Here is a 22,316-nt window from a genome sequence, read left to right on the forward strand (position 1 = left end):
TAAATATGTGAATGCTCATATCTGCAGCGTGCTCCATTTTCACTGCGATGTGTGATGATAGCTTTTACATCTGTTCTTTCTGGTGCAACTCAGTAGTAAACTCATCGAAAGTGATTTACACCCAAAATGCATCATCTTCTATCAGAATTGTGCTGCAGCACCAATAGTTAGTGCGCCCCGGTATGTACATTTACATGAATCACTACCACAGCAGTTGATATTAAAGGGCTTATTCACATAAACGTATTTGCACATGCAAAATCTGTATGCTTGTGTGGGGTTTTTTTTCACGTGTGCAAATACGTAGGGAGTGCGCATGCAAAAAAAATACCATAAAATATGCACATACGTGCAAAAATGCAATATCCATTGCGCAAATGCATGCGTAAATATGCTAACGGACTTAGGCTTTATTCACACAGACAAGTATGATTTTGGTCTGTACGCGCATTTCACATCAGTTGTTACATTTTATGCATCCTCTATTCTTCACACGGGTTAAAAAAAAACAAAAAAAAGGCGGCCCAACGGATGTCATTTAAAATTCCTGTTGAAGTCAACAGATGAGTGAAAAAATGGACCGTATGTCATGCGTGTGAATTTTTTTTTCCATGCATTCAATGACATGCGTGGGCGATTCTGGTCGAAGAATCACAACAGAACAGGGCGCGCTGCCAGATTTTTTTGTCCGTGGGGACAAAAAGAAAAAATGTTAATAAATAAATTAATTCATTCATTAAAATAATTGACTTTAACGGGTCCGAGTTCTGTCAATTTCAGACTTGGACTGAACTCAGACATTAACCCTTTGAAATCCACTGTCTGACGTCTAAAGACATTATGATTTAAGGCTGTACAGCTCCAATGTGGTGGTTCTCTTACTGTATATTGCCAGCCTCTCTGCTGTCAGAGCCTATCCAACGTGTCACCTCATGCAGTACTGGGTTTAGCCAGCAGATAGCGCCATTGTATAACGGCAGAAAAAGAGTAAGCCCCCTAGGAAAACCAGGATACAAATTGGATTGGAAAGGGTTAAAACCTCCCGTGTGAATCCCCCCCAAGGCCTCGGTCACACCTGCACTGTAGTTGTCGCTGATCAGCTCCATCGTAGGAGCTGACAACAACAAGTCTCAGATCAAGGACAGGAGCGGCTGCGGAGTCCACTGATATGGTGGGATCGTGGGGTCCCTGCCCTCCCACCACCAGACATATCCTGCGCCCTGCTGTCCTGGAGGTGCTGCAGGCTTCCAAGAGAACACAGATGCCCGCAGCCTGCTGCAGGGTTGTGTCCCACACACTGACCCCGGGTCACACCTGCACTGGTCCCTGACCGGCCGTTATGATAACGGACTGCACGTCCGACCTGAGATGGAATCTTCAGCACAGTCTTACACAGTCCGCACACTCCATGCACCCCCACGTCCAGCCGCCAGTCACACCGCGCACACCGCTCACACACAGAGCAGCACCTTGAATGCGACCGGCATCTTCCCCCTGTATCTTCGGCAGCCGTCACAGCCCTGTACACACAACACGTTACCTTGGTGAACCCAGTGCGCGTCCAGCTGTCTCTGCGCCTGCGCACTGCTAACAGCACCAATCAGCAGGCGTCCTCAGGCGTCCCCTCAGCCGCCCGCCGCCTGTGTTGTGCGGGGATTAGTTGTGTGGGGACTCTGTACATTATGGCGGTCTCCTCAGAGGCTGGTGTAATCCTCTGTGGTACAGTCCGCCATTACTGGGGAGAGAACTGTAGTAAACATGAGAGGAGGCGCCCTATGAGGCAGCTACACGTCCCTACAGCCATGTTGGCTGCAGCTCTGTACACATCATCCCCTTTGTTCCCATGAAGCTGTATCTCCGCACTTGTACTATATACAGCATATATATAAATGCGCACAGATGCAGCAGAGCTGAGCCTGTTGGTGCTGCAGCACTGAGTTTGCTGTGCGCATCTTTCCATAAGCCTGCGGCTGGTACCGCAGCGTCTCAGGCGTTAGCAAAAACACTGCGTTTTTAATGCACCCATCATTGCAGCAGGTGATGCAGTGTGTTAAAAAGCACTGCAACGCGCTAAAATAGAACAGTTTGTTTCTAACGCTGCGCTAAAACGCTCGCTGAGAGAAGCCCCACTAAAATGGCAGCTCAGTACAGCGTTTTAGCGGGTGTTTGAACCGCCCGTGTGAGAGTGGCCTTACGCTATTCTCATACACACCACTTTTCTCAGCGTTTGACGCTGCGTTTTAAGCACAGCGCTAAATGCTGTAAAAGCCTGACTGATTTCAATGGGGCTTCTCAGATAAGTGTTTAATCTCAGCGTTTTTCAAATGTCTGTTCATTTACGGGCGTTTCAGCGTTTTTACGTGCAATGCGTCACCCATTGTAATGAGTGGGGAGCGTTTTCAGCGCTGTCAAAAAAATGCAGCTGAAAACGCAGTAAATGCTATGTTGAAAAATGCAGCATTTTTACATGCGCCAGTGTGAGACTGACCTAAGGCTACTCTCACACATGCCGCCGGCAAAACGCCGCAATTTTAACGCCGTTTTCAGACGCATGTTACTGCCTCCGGCAGCAGATTTTAGTGCACGCCATCATTGTGATGTGTGATGAGGCGTGCTAAACGCGACAAAATAGAGCAGACAGCCCTCGAAAATCGCGGTGCTGGAAAGTGACGCTTTCGAGCACGTCTGCGAGGCCTCATTGAAGTCAATGGGAGCGTTAGACTGCGATTACCACGGTGTTCAGAACTATGCGGTAAAAAGCGCATGTGTGAGAGTCGCCCGGCTTACATGGCTGTATACTGTTGCAAGCCGGGCTGTGGCCGCAAAATTGTACTGCGCATGACAGCATATCTCACACACGCTGTCATGCACAGTCCACCCTTTGTTTTTGTGTATATTTCCCGCGCGGTCGCTACACAATATAATTACATATGGGCGGCGTTGATTATGCCTCAATAGAGAACAATGGTCTCGCTCACACGTATTACGCCACAAAATAGAACAGGCTGCGTTCTGTTTTGCGCTTGCATATTACGCAATTTCTACTCGCAAATGTGAAGGGAACGATGTATGGCAATGTATTGAATTGCCAGTTAATTATCACATATCAAATGCATGTAGAACGCACATGTAATACCCGATAATCATACGCTCATGTGAGCCCAGTCTAAGGGGCTATAAACACATTTTCACGTAGTCCAGGAAATGGGTCATGTTTGGGAAGCTTATACCAAGGGGCTAGATCAGGGGCGCAACTATAGAGGATGCAGTTGCACCCGGGCCCAGGAGCCTTGGGGGGCCCATAGGGCCTCTCTTCTCCATATAGGGAGCCCAGTACTATGAATAAAGCATTATAGTTGGGGGCCCTGTTACAGATTTTGCATTGGGGCCCAGGAGCTTCAGTTACACCTCTGGGCTAGATCATGTATGCAAATTTGTTTTGCAGCTATAGGGCTTATTCAGACGACCGTATATCGTCCGGGTATTCACGCCGGCCGATATACGGCGTCCCTCTGTGCAGGGGGAGCTCAGCAGTGCACTGAGCTCCCTCCCTCTCCCCGCCCCTCTGCACTATTTGCAATGAGAGGAGGCGGGACGGGGGTGGGGCTAAGTTTCGAGAATTAGCTCCGCAAATAGGCAGAGGGGCGGGAGCTCAGTGCACTGCTCCCAGCTCTTCCACCCTCTCTGCAAGGGGAGGAGGCAGGACGGGAACTAGTGCACTGAGTTCCCATCCCCTCTGCACTCTCTCCGGCCCTCGCCACTGTTTGCAATGGGAGGGGTGGGATAGGGCAGACCTAAGTCCTGTCCCAGTACCTCAATGCACTAGCTCCCAGCCCATCCTGCCTCCTCCCCCTGCAGAGAGGGGCAGCGTATATCGGTCGGGCGTGAAAACCCATCCGATATACGTCTGTCTGAATAAGCCCTTAAACATAGTTTAAACATTGTTTAAATTGGGCCACTGTATAGCTTAGAATTCCTTTACGCACACCATTTTGGGGCTTGTAAAAAAAAAAAAGATGAAATTCATACATTTTTGTTTACTCTGCTTACAGAAAAATGCACCCACTAACCGAAAAATTGTAAGACAAGGGAAAAAACAACCCACGGTGTGTATCACATATGACATCTAGGCTACCTACACATGGACAAGCGCAATGAGGTTTATGGGGCTCAAACCTGATGACAGGTTTCCTTTAAATATAAAAAATTCCCTTGAAGTAATACAGGTGGCACATTGGTCTAATACAGGTGGCACATTGGTCTAATACAAGTGGCACATTGGTCTAATACAGGTGGCACATTGGTCTAATACAAGTGGCACATTGGTCTAATACAGGTGGCACATTGGTCTAATACAGGTGGCACATTGGTCTAATACAAGTGGCACATTGGTCTAATACAGGTGGCACATTGGTCTAATACAGGTGGCACATTGGTCTAATACAAGTGGCACATTGGTCTAATACAGGTGGCACATTGGTCTAATACAAGTGGCACATTGGTCTAATACAGGTGGCACATTGGTCTAATACAGGTGGCACATTGGTCTAATACAGGTGGCACATTGGTCTAATACAAGTGGCACATTGGTCTAATACAGGTGGCACATTGGTCTAATACAAGTGGCACATTGGTCTAATACAGGTGGCACATTGGTCTAATACAGGTGGCACATTGGTCTAATACAAGTGGCACATTGGTCTAATACAGGTGGCACATTGGTCTAATACAAGTGGCACATTGGTCTAATACAGGTGGCACATTGGTCTAATACAAGTGGCACATTGGTCTAATACAGGTGGCACATTGGTCTAATACAAGTGGCACATTGGTCTAATACAGGTGGCACATTGGTCTAATACAAGTGGCACATTGGTCTAATACAGGTGGCACATTGGTCTAATACAAGTGGCACATTGGTCTAATACAGGTGGCACATTGGTCTTGCAAATATCAATATTTCTTTTTAGACAATAGAAAATAATTATTTTGTAAATCCATTAATATCAGTAAATCATTAGCAATACATTAATTTACTGAATTCAGCAAGAAATAGAGCTGAACAAAATATAAGACTGGCACCTGTAATGACACACTATGCCCAGCAGGTGGTAATGTGTAGCCACTACATGAGAAGGCAAATGAACCAGGAAACAAAATGCAGCCACATTCGAACCTGCTAAGTTTTAAACAATCAAAAGAAGGACAATTCCTGCAGTGTACATAGTTCGCTGCTGCAAGTTGTTCTATGTTGCCACCCTCTTTGTGTACCCTTGCAGTAACACTGCCCATTAGTGATCCCCTCACAGTGCTGATGCCTCTGCAGACCCCTTACCCATTTTTTTTTGCCACACTGAGCAGGAGAGAACACAGCAGAGGCTGACCACGACTTCTCCCCTCGTCACCGCACCCTGATCTTGTTTACAACAGTGGGGTTGACAGGCAAGGTGCGTGCTGAGCTGGGGGCTGCTTCTCCACCCTGTTTCAGTGGCTTTGGGACTCTCAGGGTGTGACATCATCATAGACACATACACACTGCAATCAGCAGGGGTCACAACAGGACTGCATATAGAAATGATGGGCCCCATAACCTAATCTTAAAATGCCTCTCCCTATCACCCACACACACAAAAGCTAAATGAAAACAAGATAATATAGTATATTATATACAGTATATTACACTATGGCACAACTTTTATAAAACAGCATTCTCAGATATACCTCTAAGTAACGCATATAATGGTTGATGCTACTTCTATAATGATAGTGATAACAGTGCAGTTACCGCCAGTGATTACAGATAATGTCTTCTCTGATTGAAAATGCAACAAAAACACATTTAGGGCTTATTCAGACGACCGTATATCGGCTGGGTATTCACACCTTCTGATATACGGCATCCCTCTCTGCAGGGGGAGGAGGATGGAAGAGCCGGGAGCAGTGCTCTGAGCTCCCACCCCCTCTTCACCCTCTTGCCACCCCTCGGCACTATTTGCAATGAGAGGAGGCAGAGCAGGGCTGAGCTAAGTTATGGGACTTACCTCCGCCCCCAATTGCAAATAGTGCCGGGGGGTGGAGAGGGGGCGGGAGCTCAGTGCACTGCTCCCGACTCTTCCAGCCTCCTCCCTCTGCAGAGAGGGATGCCATATATCAGCCGGCGTGAATACCTGGCCGATATACGGTTGCCTGAATAAGCCCTTAGTCTGAACTTGCTACACATTAATTAAATGTGCAGATGTACATACGCCATGGCTGCAACATTACAGGAAAGTGACTACAGCACTAGACAATAGATGGGCTCACACATTTTGATCAAAATATATCCTTAGAACCTCACGTTTATGTGTGCAGTAAATATAATAGCAGTAACCATTTTTGTCACAGAGTACGCTCTATACAGAGCTAAACCTGACTTATACCCCTGGCTCCGGAGACACTGTACTGAGAGCAGGAACTGGAGGGGAGAAGTCAGATTATGCTCTGTGTAGAGTGTTCTGTTTGAGTGAGGAAGACTGCAATGGGGACCAGCAGTGTGGGTGTGGTACATGTGGCATGCCTTGTGGAACAGCCCCCAAATCTGGGACTTTCCCACCAAATACGAGATGGTTGGGAGGCATACACTCCCAACATATTTAATGTCAAGTAAGTTTTTAAACTTTTTTAACAAATCTATGTATTGTCTTGTTACGTACAGTATTATCCTTCTTTGTCTTCTGAATCAAATTTACAATACACAACAGGAAACTATCAACTGTGAGAAAGGACAAACATATATTAACTAATACTGTAGGTTGGTCTTTAGTACTGCATAATTACACATAAGGGCTAATATTGGAAAATGCAAGAGTGTTGATATAAAATGATCTGTCTTAGTCTGCCTTCACACTGCCACGAAAATCATGTGAGATTTGTGCATTGCGAGATGCACAAATATGAACCGCATTTTCTTGAATGGGTTCATACACATTAGCAATGTTTTCCTGCATGGCACCGCAATGCGATGCAGGAAACAAATTGCAGCCTGTTATGTCTAGCTATGAGATCTCGCAGCACAGCCCCATAGTTTTCACCCATGGGTGAACTCAGCGGTCCTCTGCCACGGCTGTGACAGATGTGCCGGGGGATTCCCTTCATCCCCGCAGTGATGCGAGGCTGTTTTCACATGAAAGTGGGGAGGCTGTTTTCACATAAAAGGGTTCTCACATCGTGGGGAGAGCAATATGGGGACAATATTCACGGCCCCCTATCATGCTCGCCAGTGTGAAGGAGCCCTCAGGCCCATATGCGGAATACTCTGTACCAATCTCCCATAGATAGCCATGTTACAGCTCACACGATTTGCACCAAATACGCGTGCAAGAAAAATCACAGCATGTTCTTTCTTGGACCGTAATACATATGCCTACACGCCAAGATAGTACATGACGATGGGTGGCACACAGTCAGTACTCCTCTTTCATACCTCATCAGCTCTCTTACACAGTTTGCATGGACAGCATGTGGTGCTGTGTGCTTCTATATGCCAGCACTGATTACAAAGCGGTATTCCGGAGGGCTTTTTCACATGGGCATGCTTAATTGTAAAAAGAAGAAAATAATAGACTGTGGGCGCAACCCTTGTAATGTAACGCGCATAAAAGAAGAGGGATTAACCCAAATTCTTCTATATTAATTAAATTATACCCAGCACAAATAACACGTTTCGGGGACACTGACCCTTCTTCAGAACTGTCCGGAAAGATATACAGGGATGTTACTGGATATTCATGTCCTGTACCTCCAGGAAAGAAGAAATGGTGTGATTTTGTCCTGTTATGGGCTGTGATTATCACGTCCATCTGTTTTGGCCCTTAGACTGACTTTTATCACCAATCCATAGGAGAGATGATAAAAGTCAGATCGGTGCGGGCCTCACTAATGAGACTTTGGAAGGGACAGCAATGATTTTTGTGTATTATATGAAAGCTGAGCAACTATTCACAAACTTGATCTGATTACTGCTAAATATGTTTTATCTTATGACTTACATGAACACTTCTTTGGCAAAGAGTCTAAATAAATCAAATGAATGAGCATCTGTTAGTGTGAAGACCCAAGTCAAAAGTGCAATAATGTTACTGTTAACTGGAAATAAACCTGTATTATACGGCAAACCAGAATAAGAGTGGTTTCACATCCGCGTTGGAACCTCCGGTCGGATGTTCCACCGCGGATCCGGCAGAAAATACCAGAAGAAAAAGAGCTGCATGCAGTACTTTTTCCTCCGCCTAAAAGCTGAGCAGCTGGATGGAAATTGAACGGACCTCATTATAGTCAATGGAATCCATTCAGCACTGTTGAATTCCATCCTAAGACAGAGCCATTCGGCCATGGGGATTTTCCTTCCCTGCTCCCCGAACGGAGCAGGAAAGTGGAATCCCTGACGCAGATGTGAAACCATCCTCAGCCTGTTAAATATATAGAGAGAAATGAGAGGTTCTCTTATACTCGTACAATATTCTTACCCATTGTTCAACACCCAAACATCTTCCTATAATTTCGCATTTACACACGAAAATAGCACATATTGAACTAATTAACTTAATTGTCCATTTCAATGAATGGGAGCATACTTGCACGTTCTTTTATGCGTGCAAATTGTGCACATTTGCGTGTGCAAAACGTACAGTAAAGCACAAATGCGCGAGCAAATAAGCAACACCCATTGCTTAAATACACGGCGTACTATGTGCTTACGCCTGTGTGGTACCGGCCTTATACTTAGCTCTCCACTCTTGACTTTATGTAGAAGAGCGTTACTAAACAACTTCTTTTTCAAAATTTCATTCACTAAAAGGTTATAAAGAAATAATTAAATGAAGACTGCAATGATAGTTTCCATAGTGACAGTAGCGAATACGTTTTATATTTTATACTTTTTTTTACTTTGAGCTGAAATATTTTTGACAATAGCAAAGGCTATTGGTAGAAGAGGAAACAGAGAAACCCCAGAGGGAAAGAGAGGGTGCTCTCAAATAAGCCGCTTAGTTGAAAACAGAAAGTGCGATTGTGTAAAAGGAAAATGAGTGCCTCAGAAGATAAGCTGAAGCTGATCACAGGTTGTTGCTGGAAGAGCAAATTGCTCAGTATGACCAAGACTTGGAAGAATTGAGAAAAAGAAATACGAGGGATATTTTTCAAAAGCCCACGAAAAGATAAGGCCTCAAAAATGTAGCCAAAGCTAAAGCTGATTATGTCTGGAAGCGCAAGCTGCACAGTGTGAATAGGACTTTAAAAAAATGCAAATAGGAGCCCAAGAGATAAGGCCCATTTACATACAGCGATATTGCTCAATTTTCCTTCAAAAGATGTCTTTTGAGCGATAATCGTTGCCTGTAAATGCTACCATCATTAACTTTCAGCAGAACAATGATTTTTAGTTCAGCATAAAAATCATTGTTCAGCTGGCCAGCTGATAGCAGGGATCGCACCCTGTGATTCTCCGCGGGAGCGCTGATAACATTGTTTTCAGCTGCTGTACCACAAGAGCAATGGAGCTCTATGTAGATAACAGACCACTTGTCAAATCAATCCTACTGTCAAAGGCTAAAATAAGCCCTGGCTGCAGGAAAAATTTTTAAAAAACACATGCATCACCTTAGAAGTGATGTCCGACGCTGCTTCAGCTTCCTCTCGGTCCCCCGCACTGTTTCTCTTTATCTCTTCTGGCCGCCTCCTGGAAACGCTGGCTGTGATTGGCTGATGCTTAGCCAAATGTTCCATGTGACACCTGTGCCTCTGAATATCCAGTAGTGAAGAAAATAAAGAATCCAGACTTGAAAAACTTTGGTAAAACCGGAGCCACACTGTTTACTCGACATTTGTAATATTATGAAACAGTTCACACTTTGCAGAAGTACAGACATTGACAACTTCAGTAGATTTGCTGGTAACACTCATATTAGGCATTAATTCCTTAACTCTCTCTCTGTTTGGGAAGTTATCTGGTGCTTTAGACGATTGTTCATGGAGGGAGGCTAATGGTCTCTCACTTGCTTTACTAGACATGCCAACTTCTGGCCTAGCCAGAATAATATCCACTCACGATCTCTAGGCCTGTCCTCCTTCTCTTATCCGCGGAGTCCACCCTGGCTTGTTTCTACAATTAGGCAGTGACGACGAAGGCTCTCTACCACTTGGCCCCACGTCTCGTCCTTCACCCAACTCCTTGGAGGTTGCCTTACTAAACCCAGGCTGGACTGTACTTGAGCTTAGGTCAGACTGGCTGGTCGGCTCCTCACTCTACATGCGGATGGGACTGGCTTAAGGCCTTCTCCACACGGTCGGCACGGCATCGCCATGAGAAAATCGCAGCGATATCGCATCGCTGGACCGTGCGATATCGCTGTGTCCTTTTGTGGCAATACTGCGATTTTGTAGTGCTACAAAGTTGTGTGTGACGCTACAAAATCGCGCGACTTTGTAGCATCAGATGCGAGGATTTTCGGGGGGTTGGGGGCGTGAAATATAAGCCATATTCTAAAAATAAGCTGTCGCTAAAGTAAAAAAAAAAAGTATACATCACCTCTTCGGCGCTGTCTGGGGCGCCGCTGCAGCTCCTCCCCGGGTCCCGGCACTGTTTCTCTTCTTCATCTTCTGGCCGGGGATTGAAAAATCCCTGCCTCCTGGAAGTGCCAGTTGTGATTGGCTGACGCTTAGCCAATCACAGCCAGTGCTCGATGAATGGCTGTGATTGGTTCACACCCTATGAATGCACCCTATGTCGGCCAGTCATGGTCGTGATGGGAATACTGCCATGTGCAAGTCAGCTGGGGTGGTTGCTGATTACATAATTTTGGAGCTGCAGAAACAGAATAGGTAGCTGTGCTATTGTGTTTCCTTAAGGCTTTATTCACACGAGCGTATGCGTTTTTACGTTTGCTCATGGATGGACGATTTTTATGATCAAGTCCCAAGCTTAGTTAGCGTTTTCTCAACCATTCACACGGCTGGGTGTGACCTATTATCGAAAAAATACGCCAAAGCCCGGAAATCTCTCGCTGGGCACAAATCCTCAGAATGACTTCAAATGCCTAAATAGAGGCACCTGTAAGCTTTTCGCAGCGTTGGACGCTGCTAATCTGCCTCCCCTCCCTTTTTTTTCAGCTCCCATAGGAGTCTATGGGAGCTGCCAGTGTGTATCGGTAGAAAAATAGATCCAGAACTATCTTTTCCGGCCATGTGTAAAAGCGCCTGCCGATTTCAGACGCGTATGTTCTATTTTTTTTAATACTTGTAGTTTTATTTGAGGTTTTCAAGTTTTACAGAAAAGTAGTAAACATTTTACTGAAAAGTAGTACAGTTATGCGGGTATGCAATAAGCATAGTCTACAAAGAAGTAGAGTAGATTGAGGGGATACATTCTTAAGAGCCTTTGACGTGGTCCTCTCTTGTTGTATCTCAGCCCAATCTTAGCTTTAAACTGTAAAAGAAACACTGGCCAGGGCCTAACTTGGTTTTATAGAAGAGGTTGGAGGGGTGGGGGGGGATAGGTGAGGAGGGGGTGGCGGGGTGGAGGGGGGGTTGTCTGAGACAGTTTGAGGGTTTCCCATAGGGTGGATGCTGTCGGAGGCAGCTCCGATTTGTGTAGTTGCTATAGAGTAGCTTCCGTTTGGTATTTTTCTCTATTTTTTATATGCAGGTCAAAAACCTGTTGCTTTGTGAGGGGTATGAGTAGTCCATCCATGGGGACCAGTATGTTCTATTTTTTACGGTGCAACGTTTTTACGCACCCCAAATTCAACCATGTGAACGAATGCGTTGGAATCCAATGCCTCAGATGGTCTTGTTTTTTGGCCAGGCGTGAAAACACAGCTGTGAATAAAGCCTAATTTCCATTCACTTCTGTTGGAGTTATGGATAGAACATAGTGCAGCTTGCTCAGCTGTTTCTGTAGCTCCCCACTACCCTGGCCACCACATACAGTTGATACAGGGTCAGGGATGGCAGATATTGAAATAGGTGCAAGTCCAGGAGGTGACATTCACATCTATCAGACCTTTAGCACATATCCTGTGGATTTGTCTTTAAAGTCTCTATTAGGAATATTCCTTTAATTAAAAAACCTCTTAATAAGTTCTGTGGGAGAATGAAAAGGCACTTTGCAAGGAGGAGTCATGGTGTTATCATTAGTTATCTAACTCCTGCTTCATAATAGAGTCCTAGAGCCTAATTTAAAGCCTAACATTGTGTTGGACCTTCTCATGCTGCCAGTACAATCATGACATGACAGTAGTTAGCAGAAGATCCTTTAAGCCCTGTAAATTGTGCAGTGTGGCCTCCATACATTGGACTTCTTTTTCCACCACATCCCACAGATGCCTAATTGGATTGAGACTTAGGGAATGTGTGGTCAACAACTTCACCTCTTTGTCATGTTCCTGAAATACTCCTGAACGGAAAGGCAGCATAATATTTTGCCAAAACATCTAAAAAAGAAGATTTTATGGACAGGTGAAACCAAGATGAACTTGTACCAGAACGGTGGAAATAGAACAGTGTGAAGAAGGAAGGGAAGGGCTCATGATCTGAGGCAGTACCACATCATATTAAAACATGGTGGAGGCAGTGGAATAGCATGGGCATGTGTGGTGCCAATGGAACTGGGTCACTGCTATTTTTTGATGATATGACATGAGAAGGATGTAGCAGGATGAATTCTGCAGTGTACACAGCAAGAAATTCAGAAAAAAAGGACTTCACAGTAGAGATGGATAATGATGACCTAAAATATACCTTATAGGGATTGGTCATCTTATATATAAAGGGAAAAAAATCAGAAGCAAAGTCAGAAAATAGTATTTTACCAGTAGCAGATGTCTGATGCAAATGTCCAGCAGATGTGGTTGGAAAGCCAACAGTAAATGAATTTTATCATACCCGGGATAAAGATATATCTATCCCAGTGGTGTAAATAGAAGCTCTTGGACCTAAGTGCAACATCTGTAACAGGGCCCACTACCTACCCTGTGCCATTTATTATACTGGTATCTTCTCATGTGATAGAGGGGACTTTGGGCATACATAAGATTCTGGGGCCCGGTAGCGACTGCTACCTTTGCATCCCCTATAGCTATGCCCCTAACCTAAAAGAAAGATTAAAAAAAAGAAAATTTCAAAAGGCATATGAGATGGACCATGTGGTCTTTTCTTCTGTTAATCTTCTATGCTTTCATTAGAGTTGATAATGGGGATATTGGTAATATGCAATCTTCAGACGTTCTGCGCCCCTTCTCCTTGGATAGACCTATCGCTGCCATCCAGCAAATGACTTCTGATGGAGAAACATGTAACACTACCGTGTCTATCAGCACCTCGTATTGAAGTACACTATGCCTGTGCCAATTTCCTGTGCCCAGGAATGAATCTTGAATAGGCACAGTGCATTTTAATAGGAAGTGCTCCTCTAAAAGCAGCCATTTACTGGACAGAAGTGTCAGGGCTATCAAAGGAGTGAGGCTATAAAAAGAAAGACAAGAGCATAGAACTTCTGAAGACTATATATTAGTAAATTACCAAAACCCCATTACACATTCTCCTGTACTAATTATATATAAGGTGGCAAACCCCTTAAAAGCAATCCAAGAGCTTCTTTCGGCATATAAATGGATTACTCTTCAATGGCTGAGTCACTCTGACCTAAAACTGAATGAGCAGCTATTTCACTTGCTGAGGACAAATCTGAAAGCGGAAAGACCCACAAACAAGCAGCAACTAAAGGCAGTAGCAAAGACCTGCGAGGCAAAGTATCTGAAGGGAGGAAACCCAGCATTTGGTGATGTCCATGCATCCCAGAGGCCAGGCAGCCATTGATTACAAAGTATTTACATCCAGGTGCTAAAAATAATCCTTATATTTAGAATTATTTTAGTTTCTCTCATTATATAAAATTACTACATTATTTGCTTTGTGCCTGTAAAAATGGAAGGATATTATAAAACATAGCAATAATTCCTACATGGTTAATGCAACATTTTTGTTAAACCCATGGAAGTAAAGCTGAAAGCCTGCACTTCTATAGCATCATTGGTGCTTTGTTTCAGATCCATTGTGGTGATTATGAATAGTGTGTTCCTGTCCAAATACTTCCGGTACCTGAATGTACAGTATCTCTTCAAGCTCCAAGCTCATGCATGCTATTATTTCAATAAGGGCTTGCTTACACAGGCAAGAATCTAGTGCATGGTTTGTGCATTGTGAGACGCGCAGAACTCACACGAACATGAAATCCATGCTTTTGAATAGACTTTGAAACAAATATCAGCATGTTATATCTTTGGGCATTGCATGGCACTTGCATGCTGGATGATGTGCATGTGAGTGCAATGCAATGCTTCCCTTTGACGTGCATGAAATATGCCTTGCATTGGTATACCAATGCCCAAGGGACCTTTCATACAGGACGGAATATTCCAAAACAGTGTTACAGAATATGTCACCCCCGAATTCCACACCAAAATCCTCACTGCTAACTGCCGCAGTGCAGATTTTGTGCTTAATATTCCACAGGAGGGCATATTCTGCAACACTGTTCAGAATATTCCGTCGTGTGAAAAAATGTCCTGGGTTCTCACAGGGCGGAATCCCGCCGGAAATCTTACGGTTTTGCCACAGCGAAAAACCGCAAGATTTCCGCTGGGAAAGCGCAGCTTCAAAACCCGCGGCACTTAGCCGCCGGTTTTGGAGTGGCTTGGCTGCATGCTTTTCCATTGCGTCAGTTCTCCCATAGAGAGAAAAAAATAGACATGCTGCGGCCAGGGAATCCGCACTGCAGCATCGGCTTCTGCCGGGTTTGCCGCGACGGATTGGCTGTCCTATGTGGATGAGATTTTTGACAAATCGCGTCCACATGGCTGGCTAATACCGGGATAAGCGGCCGCAGGCGGATGTGCAAATTCTGCGCAGAATTTCTGTGGCAAATCCGCCCTCTGTGAACCCAGCCTAATGCTTCCTTTCTGACTGCAGTCAGGCTGCACCCATACACATTAGAATGTTGGCTGATCCTGCTGAAACAGCGGGACTGGCTGAGATTTATCTCATATATATGCTGCTCAGTTTTATGTTAATAGTCTATAAACCTGTAGTAATTGAGAAAAAAATAAGATAAACTCTGCCTTAAAAATCTAACCTGTCTGATACTTCCTCAGGAAAAAAATGACTTTAGATGTAAATGTAAAAGCATTAGCTGTATCAGTGGGTATGCATGTCATAAGAGGTTCTGCAGTCATTATGTAAAATAATGATCTACTTTCATGGCACAGTGAAGCAGGGCAGCTCACGGAGACATTTCTTTGCAATCATTAGACATGAGGATTTCAAATATCTTCTCATATAAAACCACAGCAATAGTCTTTCTTTTCTATGAAATGCTAATAGAATCGCTAATTACCGTATATGATCAAAGTGTGAAGAAGACATCTTTTTGAGGCATAAGACTTAAAGCAAATGAAGAGAAACCCTTCTCCGTCAATTCATTCATAAGCATAAATTGTATTCACCCTTTAGTGCACAATCAGACATACCACCTTTTTATGTTCTTTTAACATTTTTTTACGGAGAAAAGCTATATTCTGGCCTCTATATTTATAATGTGACAATTCAACAGCCCAGCATTGAGAACACAAGTAACAGTATTAAGCCTCTTTCACATGGGCGACAGCAATATAGCTGCTACAAAATCCCCGTGATTTTGTAGTGTCAGCGATGCATTTTTATTATTTTTTTTAAACACGCATCGCAACGTTGCTGCTCGCGATTTTTTCACAAGAAGGTTAAGCCCTATTCCGAAACTAAGCCCTAGCTGCATTTTATAGAAAAAAAAGGGAATACTTACCTAAAAAGCTCAGTCCAGGTCCTCCCGCTTTCCGAAGGTCTACTGGGCGTCCTGCAGTCCTCGTTCACCCACAGAAGATTACGTCCTAGTTACTGGATTCATAAATTCCGCCTCCAGGAAGCAATGGCTCTGATTGGTTCATCCAGCCTATCAATGCAGCACTCGATGAAGCAATACGATGGCTGTGATTGGTTCATCCAGTGCTGCATTGATTGGCTGAGCAGCAGCTGAAGAACCAATCAACAGCCAGCGTGTTGCGAAGGCGAGATTAATGAATTGGCCAATCAATGTTGCGGCTTTTTACTTTTTGGAGTGCAGCCAGGGCTTATTTTTCAACGTTAAAGTTGCATCGTATGACAACCACAATTTCGTGCGTTGCAATAAAAACAAAGCCTCCATAGGGAAACATTGGCTACAAAAAACCGTGGCAATATAGAGCATGCCACAATTTTATTTTCTCGCAAGATAACATTAGAGAAAACAGCGCTAATGTAAAGGAATCGACTGGAAAGAATGGGCTTCACATACATGTGTTTTTTCACGCTATCCCATCACGGCAAAATCGCATGTGTGAAAGCGGCCTTAAACTGCTTAAAAAAGAAGAGGACATAGTATCAGTCGATGTTAAGGTGGGCAACCATCTCACATTCATGAGGACTTCCCAACTCTCCCTTGATGGTAGATGTTGGGGGAAAAAAAGAGTTGGGCATGATGTATGTCAACATGCCCAAATCTCTTGTTCTCAGGTGAGATAAGCCATCAGCATAGGAGTCTAATAGCAGCTTAGGGTCCTTCTACACGGAACAGGGGTTGTCCCGCAGAAGCAAGTGCAGTTATGCACTTCTGTATGGCCATATTAATGCACTTTGTAATATACATCGTGCATTAAATATTGGCCATACAGAAATTATACACTTACCCCCTCCTGGTGCTGGCGTCCCCGTCTCCATGGCGACGAGCAAACTGCTTCTCTGGTTGCCGGAACAGTCGCGCTTGCGCAGAGAGGAATCCCCTTCTGTAAGGTCCTTGCTCACGAGCTGCGTCCTGGCTCCACCCCCTTCTCAGCATCATTGCGTAGCTCCGCCCCATCACATGGTGCCGATCAGCCAATGAGGTGGCTGGAATCGGCAAGTGAGCTCAGACAGCAGAAGAACATCCACAGTACACCATGGGAGAAGACCTGTGGTGCATCGTGGGAGAAGACCAGCGGCAGCCATCTTGGAAAGAAGATTTTTTAAAGTTGCTGAACGGGGATTCAGGTAAGGGAATTTTTTTTTTAATAACACCTGGCAGCAGTATTCCTTTACAGGTACTGGGGGACTGGGCAAAAAAAAATTCACTTTAGGTGCGGGACAACCCCTTTAAGTGTCTGACAGTCAACCAAGCGATTATTACTCCCTCGTTTATACTCGGAGGCGGAGTGGGCCGGAGATTGCTTCTGGTCGCCCACCTCCATTTACAGTAAACAGGCCATCATTCATAGATGAATGATTGCCTGCTTATACAGGTCGATCGTTATCTGATTTTTGTGCTTGCCTAAACTGAAGGATTAACAATAAGCGAATTAATTATCATTCGTCATGCAGTCGTAGGCCGCAATTACGCTGAAAAATCATCGTTCAGATTCACACAATCCAGCAGTAATGTGAACAATAATTGTTACTCCCCATTAAGAACACACACACACCGGGCTGTATTTACAGTTTATGCTGCCCTACGCACTATAGCTGAATATGCCCCCCATTATACACGCATTTACCCTCAGCAATAATTGCAATGATTCAGCATACTCTGAGCAATCATAATGAATTGGTCACTGTGAACAAAGGTGAAGATAAATGATAAACCTATCATTATCATTTAGTATTGTGATGGGCTAAAAAGAATCGGTAGCACAATAGATTAATGAAGGTGTTTCTAGCGCAGAGCCAGGACTAAATAACTCTGCCATACAATGACTGATTAGCAACACCAAATGGTGACTGGATAAGGCAACCATACTTTTGCCGCGTAAAAACATCACAAGATTATTACCTAAATTACCACCATAATGTAAGTGACTATTACCAGCATATAGTGATTAAACAAAGGGATCTTATAGTGGTGAGATACCACACACGCTGTCTGCAGAGTTTCACCACACTGCAGACTGGACAGATTAATGAAGTACTGATTAGATGCAGTCACAAGCAGAATAAACATTTATATCCAACGACTCAAAGGTGATATCTTCTCCACTTAGCCCAGACCATAATTACAACTTCTTCTAGCTACAATTCTATATGCTGCACAAAAAAAGAAAAAAAAAACAATAAATATTAGGCTATGTTCACACTAGCATTGTGCTTTCCATTTCCAGAAAGTATCGCTGAAAGTGTTATTCACACTATAAGTGCTACTGGTGGCCACATCGACTTATAATGGGGTCTGCCTGATTATGTCATTTAACCCCCTCAACAGTCACGTTACAATTGGAAAAACTAGTCTATTTTAAATAATGACCTACCCCTAATTAAGCCATTAGTAGTAAATGGACTAGGGTCCACCACTTGGGACCTCCATCTATCAACTGATCATCTGGCCTGCTGCACTCTGCAGCAGGCCAGATGTCATCATCAATGGTTGGAGGAAGCAGGAGCAGAGCTGATTCCTATTGAAATCAATGGGAGCGCTATGTTGCCCCTATAATTCCCGCTCAGGACAGATTGTGAAGCCCTGACCATGAGAGGAGCAGGAAGCAGAGCAGCACTCCCATTGATTTCAATGGGAGTGAAGCCGGTGCTGGCCATGCTTCCTCTAACAATTGATGATGATGTTCAGCTCGCTGCAGAGTGTAGTGGGCCGGATGCTCAGCTGATGCATGGGGTTCTAAATACAAACGCCCGTCTATCAACTACTGGTGACCTATCCATAAGATAGGTCATCAGTTAAAATAGACTAAAATACCCCTTTAGGCTGGATTCACATGAACGTATATCGGCTCCGTTTTCACGCCGAGCCGATATACGTCGTCCTCATCTGCAGGGGAAGGGGTAGGGAGGGAGGATGGTAGAGCCAGGAGCAGGAACTCAGCTCCCGCCCCCGCTCTGCCTCCTCTCTGCCCCTCTGCACTATTTGCAATAAAAGGAGGCGGGTCGGGGCGGGTCTAAGTTCCGAGAATTAGCCCCACCCCGTCCCGCCTCTCCCCATTGCAAATAGTGCAGAGGGGCGGAGAGGAGGCAGAGAGGGGGCGGGAGCTCAGTTCCTGCTCCTGACTCTTCCATCCCCCCCCCCTCCCCCCCACAGATGAGGACGACGTATATCGGCTGGGCGTGCAAACCGAGCCAATATACGTTCGTGTGAATCCAGCCTTAAAGGGGTTGTCCCGCGCCGAAACGGGGTTTTTTTTTTTTCAACACCCCCCCCCCCCCCGTTCGGCGCGAGACAACCCCGATGCAGGGACCTAAAGAAGAAACCGGACAGCGCTTACCTGAATCCCCGCGCTCCGGTGACTTCAATACTTACCGGCTGAAGATGGCCGCCGGGATCCTCTACCTCCGTGGACCGCAGCTCTTCTGTGCGGTCCATTGCCGATTCCAGCCTCCTGATTGGCTGGAATCGGCACGTGACGGGGTGGAGCTACACGGAGCTACACGGAGCCCCATAGAGAACAGGAGAAGACCTGGACTGCGCAAGCGCGTCTAATTTGGCCATTAGGCCATTTTAGACGGCGAAAATTAGACGGCAACCATGGAGACGAGGACGCCAGCAGTGGAGCAGGTAAGTGAAAAACTTTTTATAACTTCTGTATGGCTCATAATTAATGCACAATGTACATTACAAAGTGCATTATTATGGCCATACAGAAGTGTATAGACCCACTTGCTGCCGCGGGACAACCCCTTTAAGTGCATTTTAACCTCTTAGAGTGTATTCACAGGGGCAAGTTCGATTTTAGTCTGAGAAACTTGGACCGATATCACACTTGCAATCTTGCAATTTCTGCTGTGAGAGCGATGCGTTTTTCAAGAAAAACACATCACATCTTTGCAACATGCTATTTCTTATGTGCATGAAAATTGCATGTTGTCTCAATAGTAAAAATAAAAAAATCGCGCCGCACTCCTATAAGAATTGCATCAGCATGTGAGTGCACTGTGATTTTTTTACAACTCCCTTAGAAAATAATTAATGTGTGATAATTTTTTTTTTTTAGCAGATTTGCCCAGAAATAGGACACGCAGCTGTAAAAGTAACCTGTAAGAGTGTTTATACATTATTTTATTTCGGGGTTATTTATGGTTCATTACTGTGACAAAAGCAGTCAAAAACAGAAGTCAGCAGTGGGTGAGGCTGGGTGAGGCTCTAGGAGAAGATGTGTTTACTGTGCAAGCCTTAGATAATTATTATCAATTTCAGCATTTAACAATTGTATATGCTTACAGCAAGCCTGAAATAATCTAACTGCTAGCTTTAGGATTTAGCAATTGTATATGTTGGCATGTAAATCTGAGATAATGTAGCTGACACATTAATTGTAACTTTTAGAATAAATTGATGATTAAAACCCAACCCATCTGTCATACGATGATTGGATGACAGCCGGGCGGTGTCCACTCATGATCAGCTTGTGCTACAGTGTGGTTCTCTATATATACTTTTTACTCGCTAAAGAGTTTCAGAAGAGGAAGCAAATTGAGCGTGAAGATTTTCGGCCGGCCGTGTCATGGCCACAGCATGGACAAAAATTGCGTAAATGGGTGTTAAAACTACTGTTTTAACGCCTGTTCAGATGGCCGAGTGTGGCAATTATACGCCGCACCCGGAATACCATCGGGTGGGGGGGAGACAGTTTAACTCTGCTAAACTGCCTCCCCCTCTCCGCCCCACATCGGCTGTCGGCAAGGGGAGTGGGCGGGACAGGGCGGGAGCTAGTGTGCTAAACTTCCACTCCTTGTCGGCTGCCAGCAATGGGAGTGGGCAGGACAGGGCGGAAGCTTAGAACACTAGCTCCCGCCCCGTCCTGCCCCCTCCCCTTATAGACATCTGGCAAGAGGCAGAGAGGGGGAGGGACTTTAGCGGTCACGCAGGAGTCTGTGGTAGCGGCTGTATTCCGGACAGAAAAGATAGTTTGAGAACTATCTTTCCCGGCCATGTCAGAATGTACACCGTATGCGCTATCTGTCTGTCTGGGCTCTTTTATGCAGTAGAAAATCACCCATCTAAAAACATGCATTAGAAACAAATAGTTTGAGAAAAATAATCACTCATGTGAATTAAAGCATTTAAATCTATTGGTCAATTAGACTCGCAACATCTGACCATATTTCTATCTATCGAATATCTCGCATGAGACTTGCCAATGTGAATGCACCCTAACCCATCCAAGAATCTTAGCTTTAAAATGACACCAAAAGCATGTTGGTAGCCCTGATAGAACCAGAACAGCAGCCATTTAATGAGCTCTGATAGTTCAAAACTGTATTGGGGGGGGGTGATGGAGGTTTACAGGAAAAATAGCGCTGCATGCAGCACTATTCTTTTTGGCCTCTGACAGACGCTGGTAAGGCTAAGGGCTTATTCGGACATGTATCATTCACATCTGTGGGCTGTACATGCATCCAACAGACGTCAAACAGATAGAGCATGAACCCAAAATAGCCAATTAATCTGTCCACACATGCAGCTTTCACATGGACACGTTACTTGGGGCACCAGCATTATACAATATTTGGCTGCAATTTGCTTGACTGTGCACCACCTCTTCATCAGAACCAATGGTGGAGCTATTGGGGTCGCAGTTGCCCCCCCTTATCCCTATAGCAGAGCACACAGGAGAAAGCCCCCACTATGTAATTCCGGGCTGTTATCTGCATTACCATCATCAGTGTATATTAAGCTACTTTCACACTGCTTCTGTAATGTGTTTGATGTTTGTGCCTGGAAAATCAGATGAGGAATCCGCTGTGTGAACATACCTTTATTAAGGCCCATTTAGACACAACGATTATCGCTCGAAAATCGCTCAAAGACGTCTTTTGAGCGATAATCGTTGTGTCTAACTGCACTGATATTGTGCAGTTTTTGTTAAGTAGTCGCTGATCATTCTCTTTCAGCATGCTGAAAGAGAATGATCAGCCTTATCAGGAGTTCACAGCGGGATACAGCTGATACTATTGTTTCAGATGTATACGGCTCCCTGAACACAGGTGGGGTATGAAGAACACAGCGGTCCAGCTGTGTTCTGCATACCCCCGCACGGAGCGCACAGCTGTATGCTAGATGAGCGCTCCGTGAACAGCTGGGGCATGAAGAACACAGCAGTCCAGCTGTGTTCTGCATACCCTGCTTGGAGCGCTCGGCTGTATGACAGCCGGGCGCTCCAAACAGAGAACAGTTGGATGCAGAAGACAAGCGGCCCCGCTTGTCTTCTGTATACCTCGCTCGGAGCGCAAGGTGATCGCTC

The 22,316-nt window shown here is 44.9% G+C and overlaps 1 protein-coding gene across 4 annotated transcripts in view; it reads right to left on the reverse strand.

Annotated features, from left to right (window-relative positions):
* MDM1 (Mdm1 nuclear protein) overlaps positions 1 to 5,502 on the reverse strand; it is a 52,264-nt gene extending 46,762 nt beyond the window's left edge. The window contains exon 1 of one of the 4 annotated variants that reach the window (XM_066591608.1): positions 5,336 to 5,502. Coding sequence is in view for 2 of the 4 variants with exons in the window: in XM_066591606.1 (XP_066447703.1) it covers positions 1,470 to 1,487 (18 nt within the window). In the remaining 2 variants the exon portion in view is untranslated. Of the gene's footprint in view, positions 1 to 1,469; positions 1,653 to 5,335 lie in introns of those variants that run through there. The other 3 variants (XM_066591609.1, XM_066591606.1, XM_066591607.1) reach the window with 3 other exon arrangements.
* Between the last annotated feature and the right edge of the window lie 16,814 nt (positions 5,503 to 22,316).

Source organism: Eleutherodactylus coqui, chromosome 2, assembly GCF_035609145.1.
Source record: "Eleutherodactylus coqui strain aEleCoq1 chromosome 2, aEleCoq1.hap1, whole genome shotgun sequence".
Classification (NCBI taxonomy): domain Eukaryota; kingdom Metazoa; phylum Chordata; class Amphibia; order Anura; family Eleutherodactylidae; genus Eleutherodactylus; species Eleutherodactylus coqui.